General features: G+C 42.4%; 1 protein-coding gene across 1 annotated transcript in view; it reads right to left on the bottom strand.

Moving 5' to 3' along the window:
* cdh13 (cadherin 13, H-cadherin (heart)) overlaps nt 1-12,099 on the bottom strand; it is a gene marked incomplete at both ends in the record, with an annotated part of 310,410 nt that overhangs the window by 38,684 nt on the left and 259,627 nt on the right. The window contains 4 exon segments of the mRNA XM_083893789.1: nt 6,910-7,163; nt 7,249-7,431; nt 10,582-10,632; nt 10,634-10,666. Of these exon segments, the coding sequence (XP_083749915.1) occupies nt 6,910-7,163; nt 7,249-7,431; nt 10,582-10,632; nt 10,634-10,666 (521 nt within the window).

The raw sequence follows: 12,099 nt of genomic DNA, 5'->3' as shown, positions 1-12,099 counted from the left end.
TGATTAGCCTCTAATCAGCCTCTCCAGATCCCAGAAGACGGAAGATGTAAATTGAGCAGTCAGTACGACTTAGCCCCGTCCCTCTCCGCACACGGTGACATTTAACTGAAAAGCTCCAAATTTGAAGCTGTTTTGACCCAATCAGACAGATATGCAAGCCACAGTTCTGATGAAATTATTGGTTCTGTTGAGACCTGTTGGATTCAGCACCAATTGCACCCCTGTGATTGGAAGTTTAACCTTTATCAGTGTTCATGTATCAGCCAATATCGCTGAATTCCAAAGGATAATGAATTCATTTTGCTCTTTATGGGTGCTTTAAAACCACACAAAGGGGGTCACATTATCAAATACTAGTCACCTACTTTAGTCGAAGTGCCAGACTGTGGCACAACTGACACTGAGTCAGGGCTGAGAGGTGTGAGTGGCCACTGAGAACTTTTCTAAATTAAACAGGGACAGCATTTTGGGCTGGATACAAGTCAAAAATCCAACCGATCCAATTTTGTTTATGAAGCATTTTAAAAAACAACACAGTAAGCCAAAGTGTGGTACAGTAATATCAAAAATCTATAAATGAATATACAACATGGGCAAAAAAAGAAATCTTATTGAAAGTATGAAACATAAAAACAGCCAGTGTTAAAAGCCAAGGAAGGAAAGGCTCGATCTCCTCTCAGCTTCAACCTTGTTTTCAGAACAACAACAAATGTGTGTTAATATAAACTTTTCTCTAGTCTGTGTCTGAGTAACTTCTCACTGTATTACATCTTCTCAAAGTCCTGCATCTTCTCTCGCTCGCTCTCCCTTCCTGTGTTGGTTAACCTGCCCAGACGCTGACAAGTTCACGCTGATCTGAAAGTGATGACACTATCTGACCTACCTCGGGTCGGCCTTTGTAGCATTTGACATATTATCGCTCCTCCACACACACTCAAAACCTGTCTGTCCAAACTGTCTCACACTCTTTTTCTTTTTCCTCATCTTTTCCTCAAAGCTTCCTGCCAGTTTCCTCTCCTCTTTTAAGCCCCATCTCTTTTAACTTGAGTATGACCAGAGTGAGAAGTGAAAGAAGACAGGTAGCTACTGAATTATGGATGAACCAACTGCTTGAAATTCTCTCTATTTTCGAAAGCAAGGAGAAGAAAACAACTTAAATGTATCTCGGGATAGACAGAGAAATTGTATAGTTAAGAGTTATCTGAGTTTGGAGGCCTTTGAGTGTTGGTGCTATGTGACAATGTATTTAAGTTTTTTTTCTTCTTTTCTTCAGAATAACTACCGTTCGAGGCATTATTGTTATTTTGTTTCCATCACTACAGCTTCTCCATGCGGACAGTTTTTTTTTAGAAACATCTGGTTTGTTTTATGTGGCTGTCTGGTTTCAGAGGACAAAAAACGGCTAATTTAATTCTGAAGACTATGAGAGAGAGGAAGAGATAGAGAGAAATAAACAAACAGGAAACAATAACAAGAAAACAAATAGAAGTATTAACTCTGCAGAGACATCACTAAACTCTGCACAGACTCCAGTCTGTGGCTCTAAGTGTTTTCTCTGTCTGCTTCCACAGTTTGGTTCCTCCATCAAGCCTCGGTTACTTCACTTTACACAATCATTTAACAGCTATATTTGCTGTTAAAAAGAGATCTATAAATTATCCAGACTCTCTCTTAATGACATTTCAGATCATTTGCTCCCCTCTTCACAGCCTGGTAACAGGTAAGCATGAAGTCAGTCTTAAGATGGGTCACATCGCAGGGTTCAAATCTACCCTGAAGAGCAAGGCAGGTCCTCGATGTCAAGTGCCCACGCACCAAGTAAAGCACCTCTCAGAGGTTCACCAGAAATCCAACTTTTGCCGTACCCTCATGACTAAAACCTGTAGGAAAGGCTAGAAAACATCTCAATCCTGCAAAACCTAATAGTTTTTGACACATATTTGCTTTATATATTGTGTAACTTGTCAGTTTGCAAAATAGAGCAGGAGAGGAAGCCGTCTTAGGTCAGTTTGAGGGTTAGCGTTACATAATGCATGAGAGATGGGGAACTGTTGTGTTCATCAATACTTTAATGAATAAAGTGAATTAAAACCTGCTCAATTCACGTTATTTATTGATACATAAAGTGGCATCTTGTGATTCATGTGATTTACCGATAATATTTCCATTCACATCATGTAAGAAACGGCATGAGGACATCAATGAATGTTGAGCATTCCAGGGGTTTATCCGACTTCAAAGCTCAGACTATGACGAGGGTCAAAGTGTAACAGATTTCCCATTTACTTCCTGCAACATTAAAGCAGAGAGAGTGTGCAACATCTTTTTTTTGGCGTTCTTTCAGCAAAATGTGAATCAAGAGATCTATGAGTGAATTAGACTTTCCACACCTCCTGTGGACTCTGTTGACAGCCTCAGAGAAATCTGGCCCATGTGGACTTTGACCAATAAGACATATAGAACATAGTGGAAAGGACTCAATCCTAGCTTTGTGCACATCTGTTGAGGGGCCCAGAACTGACAGCCTCAGTCCAAATATATTAGTATTTAATATGATACTTCATGATCATAATAATAATCAGATAAGCCTAAAGTTCTGCTCGATTGTGGTCTAACATCTAATTTACATCACGGCCTGTGTTTTTTTTCTTTTCTTACCACAGCTTTTAAGGCACGTCGCTGCCGTCTTCAACTTCAGACAGAACCAATAAGTGGCGTAATCTAAGTGATTAGACTTCTAAGTAACACATTCATTAATGTTAATGTGAGTTTTCGTAAGGCTTGATCTTAACTTTGACATCCTATGTGAACGATGTATGACAACTGCGAGGTTAATAAGAGAATATGTAGTTTTTGTGGTACAGCAGGTGGTCAGAACAAGAAGGTTACCGGCTCTTTGCGGCATTTGTACGTTTTCGTCTTGTGTGCATGTGTTTTTTTCTCCAAGTACTGCGGCCTCCTCTCACAGTTCAAAGACATCCACTTTGGAGTTAAGTTCATTTAAGACTCTAAACCTACCGTAAATAGGTGTGAAAGTGAGTGTAAATGGTTTGTTTGGTTGTGATAGACTGAAGGCCTGTCGAGGGATTATTCCGCCTCAAGCCCAATGTCAGCTGGGATTGGCTGCAGCTCCTATATATCCATGTCGTATAGAATTAGGATGCAGATAGTGTCTCTAGGTTTATGTGCATGAACACTTTACCAAGTTTAATCAGCTCGGCTGAGGACACGGAGCAAGTGCTTTTCAGTGGGATATATATGATAAACTGCTCCCTGTAATTTGGCGCCACAAATGAGACCAGCAGAGATGAATTTAGCGGAAGCACCATGGCGAATACTTCACTCCCCCAATGGAATTTTAATCCGATCCGAGTCAGGCTGCTGTCCAGGAAGGACACATTTGTGCAGCTTTTTAAAAAAAACATTGGATTATCTCTGAAAGTTTTGATGGACCCAAGGTAACAATTGTCCGATTCAGCTGACTCAATTGTAACATAAAGGTTTTTTCATTGAGTTACTTAAATTCAGCAGTTGGCTACTTTTCCTTCCATGATGGATTTTCCACACACAACAACGTGCACAAATCAGATGGTTATATAAGAAATCTCACTGTAAACAGTAAATACATTCACAAGTAAAAAATGGAACTGTTATAAAACTCACGACTGTGTCTGCACTGGTCACTGACTGCTACTGACTCTGACAAGAGAGTCAGACTGATGGTGTGTGGTGCCAAATGCTTTTGGCATTCACATCCCAGGGGCTACACACACACACATGCACGATTGCAAACACACACACACACATACACACGCACACTCACACAGTTATGCAAACAAATGTCTTGTTTTTGCTGTTTGATACTCTGCACACTACGCCTCCCAACTCTCAAACTGTCTGTCTATTCACTTTATCCTCCTCTTATCTGCAGGTCACGGTTCTGATACTTCAAAGTCATTGTTACAGGCAGGACGGAATGACAACTCATGCAGAGGATAGCAAATAAATACAAAAACCGCATGCAGATGAGGAGCAGAGTCGTCGAAGGATAAAGATAGAGCGATGACTCAAAGCAATGCAAACAAAGACGTCGTAATCATCACCGTCCTCTGTAGCTACGGAGTAAATATCACCAGAAAACTCTACAGAATACTTTTATGTAATTAAGTAATTGTTTTGCTGTTGTGGTCTCCTTTAATGACTGAATACTACTGGAACTTGGGTATTGTATCTCTATGACATTCTCTGTTAGTCCCATAGAGAAGCAGTGAATGCAAAGACTGGGTTGTTGAAGCAAAAGCCGATGTTTAAAAGTCTTTCTTTCTCAAACCAAGTAGGGTTCCTCGAATTTTAAGGGCATACCATGGCCCAGTGGAAAGGATTTGGGCGTTGGTTGCTGGTTTAAATCCTAGGACAGGCCAAGGGCTGGGATTCCCCTGACCCCCCACTACTCCACGGGAGTTGCTAACCACTGCTCTTGTGTTGCTACTACTGACGGGTTCCATGCAGAGGTCAATTTCTCTATCACTGATTGGAACGTGGGCATATAAAAACAAATTCTCATTCTAATTCTAACCAGGTTCGGTGAAAACCTCAGTGTTGCGTCTTCTTCACCTGCGGATGTTTCGATGGATGAAATCGCTGTTCAAATAAAAAAAATCAGGTTGGCTTTTAACTTTCATGTTTCTCATGTACCTGACTATTGTGATTTTGTGAATTTTTCGATGGCTCTGTGGATGGTGATGCCAGAGTCTACCATGTCAAACCAGAGACATACATTCATCTATACATGCAAATTAGCCTTGTATCAGTCTATCCTTCAATTTATTCTTGCAAGATATTCCATTTTACTTTGGTATATGTTATATTGTTTTTTTTTATTCATAATTAGTATAATTAGCCTATCTTTGGTGTCTCCTCATGGTCATTTGTTTTATTGTGTGAAAAAAGGTTATATTTGAAAAGTGCTGTGTTACTTAAATAATGTACTTGCTTAGTTGATGGATTCATAGTACAGTATCTGCAGCTATTGCATGGATTGTTGCGGCACAGCCATCCAATGAGGCCAAGCGATAAAATAATAAAAAAAAATAGAGGTGATTTGTTGTTGTGAGTAAAATGCTAGAGGCCCTGTCCCATTTCTCACCTTTAAAATTCCCACTTGGTTTGGAGTGCCCTCAATTGTAAATTCCCCTCGCTGAGGGAAGTGGCTTCCCTAAGGGAATTGGGACACCACTAAATTAGCGTAGTGAATGTAACGTGCTAACCTACGTCACATGTTGACAATTCTATTGATGGAGCTTGCTAATATTTTCATTCAGGAAAAATGCCAGTGGATCCAGCTGTTGTGTTGCCTGTTGCGTTGGCTGTATTTGTTTTTCTCCATCCTCGTAAACGCTATATCACAAATATGATTGAAATCTGACAAGTCCAGGGTATTCGTGTTCAAGTGAACGCCGGGACACACATCCAAAACACTGACAAAACAGGGTCGTACCTATGTTCCCCGTTTTTTCCAAAAAAGGTCCTATGTTCTCCACTTTGTGGAAGCCTGGGTGTGGCGCTCCAGGTTAAAGGGTAAGGATTAGGGTTAGGGTTAGGGTTGAGGTTCGGGTTAGGGTTAGGGGAAGGGGAAGGGGAAGGGGAAGGGGAAGGGGAAGGGGAAGGGTCCTATGTTCCCCAGGTCCTTTTGGGTGAAAGCAGGGAACATAGGACCCTTTTTAAAAAAAAGGGTCCTATGTTTCCCGGTCACATACAAAGCGGAGAACATAGGACCCGGGGAACATAGATACGGTCCCAACAAAACTACCCAGATGTAGCAAAGCTAGCTAGCTAGCTAGCGGCTAGTTCACCCGTCATGTAGCTCTACATGATGGGCATAGTCTCTCGAAGCACTCAGCAGCTAGCTAGTTAGGTAGCTAGAATTTCGGCTAAGAAAAAAATTTGAGTTAGGAGAGGTATTGGGACGGGGCCTTAAAGTCACAGATTAATGTTCTCCTCAGATAACAGTGCACACATAATCACCTACAATCTCCATAGAAAACAAAAACTACACTTTTCTTCATGCTCTGAGACACTCTCAAATGTCTATAGTCACGTGACCTGACTGGTGACCTTAGCAAAGCTTTATGACCACATGTCTTACTCCCCGACACAGCGCTCAGTGGAACAGCTCCGTGTTATGTGGCATTTGATACTGACACAGTTTTACAGCACATAAAGCAGCATCAATAATTTGAGCAGTAAAGTCATGACCTGGTGGGTTTTATTCATCCTCATTATTATCCCTCATGTGTTTACTTAACATTATATTTACATTATATATGACTCCGAGGAGCGGAAGGAGCGCTGTCTAAACCGTGGTATAAATTAGACCTGAAAGCTAACGATGAGATTCCACGTCTTGTAAAAAATAAAATAAGTGCAGCACATGCTATGAGGCTTCCTCTGGCAGCAGGAGGAATCGGTTTTTATTGTAGCACACACTGAAACTAATAGTGTCTCGGTTATTAAGATGGTAATGGCACTTTTTCTATAACAGAGTTAAAGTTAATGAGCTGCCCCACTCTGCCATTTCACTTGACTGGGGTGAATGGTTTGACCTGCGTGGGTAAATTGCAGATTGTCTGGGTAATATATTTTCATCTGTTTACTCAAAACAGACAAATAAAGCAGCCGGAATGGAATCAGGAAGAGATTTCTAGACGACGTGACGAGCTCTCAACGAGACGCGTAAGGTTAGAACGAGACAGGCTTTGAGATGTGACGAGAACAGCTAAACCCTGCAGTTCAGACACTTTTGCTTGGTGCCAGTTCACCTCGTTAGCACCATCGCACAACACATTTCTAAACACACAAGCACAATTCGTGCAGCTCCATTTCAATTAGTCTCACTTCCTCTCCTCCTACCTGATGTTCTGGATCTGTAATATGTCTGGATCTGTTGCGTTGAGAGAGGCCACGAAGCTGCCGACGGGGATGTTCTCCATCCTGGTGACTCTCAGGGGATCGGGGAAGAAGACGGGGCCCTCGTTGACGTCCAGCACCGTGACGTGGACAGTGGCCGTGGAGCTGGGGCCATAGCCCACATCGGGCACCAGGGGGTCCTCGTTCTCGACTTTGATGAGTAGCGTGTGGAACGCTGTGGCCTCATAGTCCAGAGGCTGCAAAGGAAAGGGTTGCAAAATGGGTACAATGTTTTCCCTAATGAGATGTATAAATGCATTTGGAGGTTTTCCTATATTTTACCTTGATAACAGACAGCATCCCTTCATTATTGTCTGGATTGGTTTGAATCTCGAAGCTCTGAGTCGGATCTCCGTTGATTATCGAGTAAATGGCTCTCCACGCCTCCGTGGCAGGGTCGTCTCGGTCGTCCACTGTGAGGTTGACCACGACCCCTGTCGATCCCTCGTTCACGGTCGCCTCAAACTGTTACAGGAGATAAGAAAAATAAAACACCATGATTACAAGAGAACAACCCAAGGTACTTCAGTTAAGAGAGAGTACCAGAAAAAACATTAGATTAGACAGAGACAAGCGTAAAAATGAAGTCTTTCTATTAGGACATGATTTGTGTAGATCTGAAAGTGTGTTCCCTTTACATATGAGTCATCACTCTTCTCAAAGTAATTCATAAGGATGACGTGAAAAAGAGTGGAGGTGAGCAGGAACAAATGTGCTTTGAATGCGGTGAGAATTGAGTTTTCATCTGTGTCCACACAGCGCGAGCCATGAATATACAGAGAAAAGCAGATTATCAGGATATAAATCATTCACCCTAACCATTCTGTCACCTGGGAGTGCCCTCCATTTTTTTCCAGTTCCATAGCAAACACACCGTGTCAATGACACTTGAACAAACCGATTCACCCCACTGGCTGCTCCCTCTGGGTGGGGGAGGGGGGGAGCTTTGGGATAAGGGAGAGCGACAAGTACCACTCCTCCTCTCTGAGCCCCAAGGGCAAGCAGCCTTCCTTCTGCCATCCCAACCATACGGAATTATACATACCCTATTTTGCTAGAACAAGATATTCTCTTCGATGTCCGTTCCCAAGTAAATGTTCCTACAATGAAAGCAAGCAGTTGGTTTTGCAAATGCTTTATGAGGAAGACAATATGCATATAATACCTTTCCGATATCACTTTTGTACAGATGACCTCTATTATTAATACAATAATATTATATTGATCCGGAAACTTGTATTAATTACAAACAAAAACCAAATTAATGTCCAACCCCTTCGTGGGTTTTTGGCCCTTTGTTGTGGTTCAAATGATTCCAAACCCAGTTTTCCAACAGTAGGCAAGTTTTCCTACTTGAAATCATTTGCCCAAAGAAGTGTTGCGACATCAGCCCAATCATGGGCAGCAGGCACCACAAAAACATTTCAGATATCTGCCTATAATCACTGCCTGTGCAGGTTTTCTTGACTGCTTTTACAAACTAATCAGGGTGGCCACCTGTTGCAAGATTGTGCAGAGTGTGACCGGTCAGGCATATATTTGTGAACTCAAAACAAGTGCAGAGATCTTGTGACTTTGAAAGCCATGTTGTCATTGCCGAATGAAAAGTTTCATTTTTAACAGACACCTGAAGGCAACAGGGCATGAAATGTTGTCTCTGCAGCCTTGGATTTGCTGCTTTAAACCCAGCTGTCCACCTTGTTTATCTCCGCTAAAACAAGTGAGAGTTCCAAACCAGACTTTTCGACAAAAAAAAGACTTCCACATCACATCAATCCTTTCACCAAAGCGTTCTTGAAATGCAAATTTGTCATTGTCACATTTCAGACGTCTCGATATAATGACATGATTAGATATTATGATACGAGTGCACAAGTGAAACTTAAATCGAGTCAGATTGATGCAGACATAAAAACGTCTTCATCTTTTTTGAATTTTTTGGTTTTTATTTCTGTCGTAGCTTTGCAAAAAAACCCTGCACCATCTGCCTCCGGCTGCAGATTTGTGGCGCGGTGTGCCACACTGCATCATCCCAGACAACAATATGATTTCCTAAAGAGCCCCACTTTTAATCTGTTGAGATGTTGATTCATGCATCACAACAACAGAAAACGGTGATGTGATTGGCTGAGTATTAATTAATCATCGCACTCTGATCCTCATTCTCCTTCAACAGCTCTTTGCATCGCTTCACGTACTTGAAGTAAAGTAGCACGAGATTTATTTATACTCCAACTGCTGCAGACTCGCCTCTTTTTGTTGTTGTTGTTGTGTTTGCTCGATAAAAATAGGCCTCTCAGTGTTTGTTATTGTTTGTGACATTTTTGTGTTTAAATGTCATATGTAAACAAGGCGCCCATGCAAATAAGAGTGGATCCGCCGTCATAGGACCGCAGCGTTTAAATAAGGGTTGAATGAATGAATAATTACTCAGAAGCTTGAGCTGAAGCTGCTGCAAAGCAAACAAACAAACCATTAAAACAAATGTTAAGGTTAACAGACCTGGCAAACCACATGATCTGCGGTCAAATCCAAGAAAAAATATTTGGCTGAACATTTATTCAAACACTTGAATGCGTGGAGGAGCAGCCCACATAACTAAATAAACAATATTCATGTTCTCCATTGTTGATTCCTCACAGTGCATCTCATTTGTTTCTCAGTGTCACTCACTGCTCATTGTTGCCAGCAGAAACGATGCATTCTGCCACCAAGGATACCAATAAAGACTTCATTGTGAACAGGGGGCCACCTTTTTGCAGAAGCTACAGCCGGCGCGAAGCAATTTCGCGAGAATGTGCGTATGCGTGTTTGTGTTGCAGCCATTACAGTGTCGCAGCTTTACAGTGTAATCTTTCAGTCACAGAACACTCAGTTTAAGGATAGCGCTGGTCCATCCTAGACCACCGCGTCTCCTGTCAGCCCACAGTATTGTTGTTTCGCCGATTACCCTCTTACCACCTTACTCTGCCTGGCTCCGTGCATTTATCTGAAAAGAGACAAACATTGATTTCTTCTCCTTTCCTTTCTTTTTTTTTTTAATCATCCCAAGCTTGTTTAAAAAACCACTTTGAACCATTTGCGAGTCATTTAGGACACAGGTGGGATAGAAACGCAGTGTTCTTTAAAGAAAAGTGATGTGTTTGTGCACAAACAGGTATTGTAGGTACCTTTGTCCTGCAAGCCCAACCGCAGTGTGGCACAAAATGGATTGTGAAAATCTGTTGGCTGTCGGGAACACAACAGCCCTAATGCTCTTTCTGCTTAAACAAGCAGGATGTGCTGGGGTTTAAATTTAAACAGTGATTGCATTTGCTTTTAGCAAAGGACCTTGAAGCCATGAAAGAACCATTTACTCTCCACGCTGCCATCTATAAAGACACAGGAGCTGTGATCAGAAACAAATGCGAGTCGCTGGCATTCCAATGGTCATCACCCCACTGGATTTCAAAACCTTGATAAGACACACACAGTCTCACACATTCTCATTTTCTCAAGCCTTCACACACACACACACACACACACACACATACACCTACAGTATACAGTCACACAGACAGCAGCCGGTCAGATTGGGTTTAATCATGTGGGGCAGTCATGCGTTCCGAGGAAATGCTGTATTCTGTGCTGTGGCCACTGGGCCGCAGCCCTGCTGCTGATAAGGCCTCCATTCCACCTGGAGCACAAAGCAACCAGTCACCTGAAAGACGAGGGGGAAATGACTGAGGACGAGGCAAAGCTGCTGGCCTGAAATGACCATGAGAGAGAGGGGGGGGGGGGGGGGGGGAGGAGTGAGATGGCTAAAGGATGAGGTGGAAGGTATACCTTTAAAGGTGCATTATGTAATAAATCTAAAGCAACTGGCCATAAAATCCTCCTAATATGTCACAGAGACTCAGGAATAATGTTCATATAACAAACTGTGTTTTGAAATCATGTTTTGGCATGTGGCGCCACCTACCAATCATTGCAGTCAGTAGAGTCTCAGCTGCCGAGCAACCATGGGTTGCCAGTTATGTCAGAAAACGAAACCTAAAAGACCTTGGTATTTTGAATTTGAATGTAGTAACCGTTTTTGGCCACATTCTTAAATATGGCAGCTTTAAATTTGATTTAATCATGTATGTTTGCATATATGTGTTACCTCTTTAGGACCAGTAGTCTAAGGAGGAGACCAAAACCTTGTCCTAATAAGGTTGCATATCGCGGACCCTGTTATACTCGCGCATCAGGGACCTGTAGAATCTGATTCCACCATCAGGTGGCGGCGGTACAAGTCTGGACGCAGGGGGAATAGGACACATTTCTACCAAAGGAAAAGACAATGATGCTACAGCTCCCTCGGACACCCCTGGTTTTGAGCGGTTCATCAGCTGAAAGGTCCTTCAGGCAGGGGAGTCAGGGTGTCAGCTGGTCCGAGGATCCCCAGGTCAAGGCTCGGATGACTATCCTTGGCGACCACTTCTTCTGTTGTGGAAATGTTTTCTTTTCTGTTTGGTGAGCAGCCTGCTCATTGTGCGTTGATGGATCGCACACGATGCATTTTAGGTCCGCACTGGCTGTGCACAAAAGCATACCAGGGCCTTAAGGTCAGGGTTAAACTGCATGGTTATGGTTTGAAATTAGGGTTAACACTTTTGTTTTGGCTGCCCAAATGAATGGAAGTCAGTGCCAAGTCCTTAAAAGGTTAGCTGTGTGTGTCTCTGTGTGAGTGTGTGTGAGTTGTTGCATTGGATGGAAAGATGGATGGATGTGTAGATTTACAGTGGCCATGAATCAAAAAGAAACCCTGTGATTTAGACATTTAACACACTGAGCACTAGAAATTGCAGCGTGGCATTGATTTCTTTCATTTCCCCATCTCGTTTTTTATGCCTCACTTTTTCACTAATCTGTCCCATAAATCTCCAGGACAATGTCAGGCTGTCAAAAGATAATTGCGTGGCAGCCATTTCAGGCACAACAACTTATAGGAAGCAAAGATACATAAGTGGATAAGGTCGAGTTTCAGGTGACAGCTTCATTACCGTGAAGTTTATTTGCATTATCTATGACTTTGATGGTCGAACATATCTTACTTGGACTGGAGTGACCTCGCTCCCTCTCTTGTAATGCAAGGTTGTTTTTATTGAA

This window comes from Microchirus variegatus (genome assembly GCF_963457635.1).
Source record: "Microchirus variegatus genome assembly, chromosome: 8".
NCBI classification, from domain to species: domain Eukaryota; kingdom Metazoa; phylum Chordata; class Actinopteri; order Pleuronectiformes; family Soleidae; genus Microchirus; species Microchirus variegatus.
Note: the sequence above shows the minus strand (reverse complement) of the source record. Positions and strands in the feature narration are given on the sequence as shown.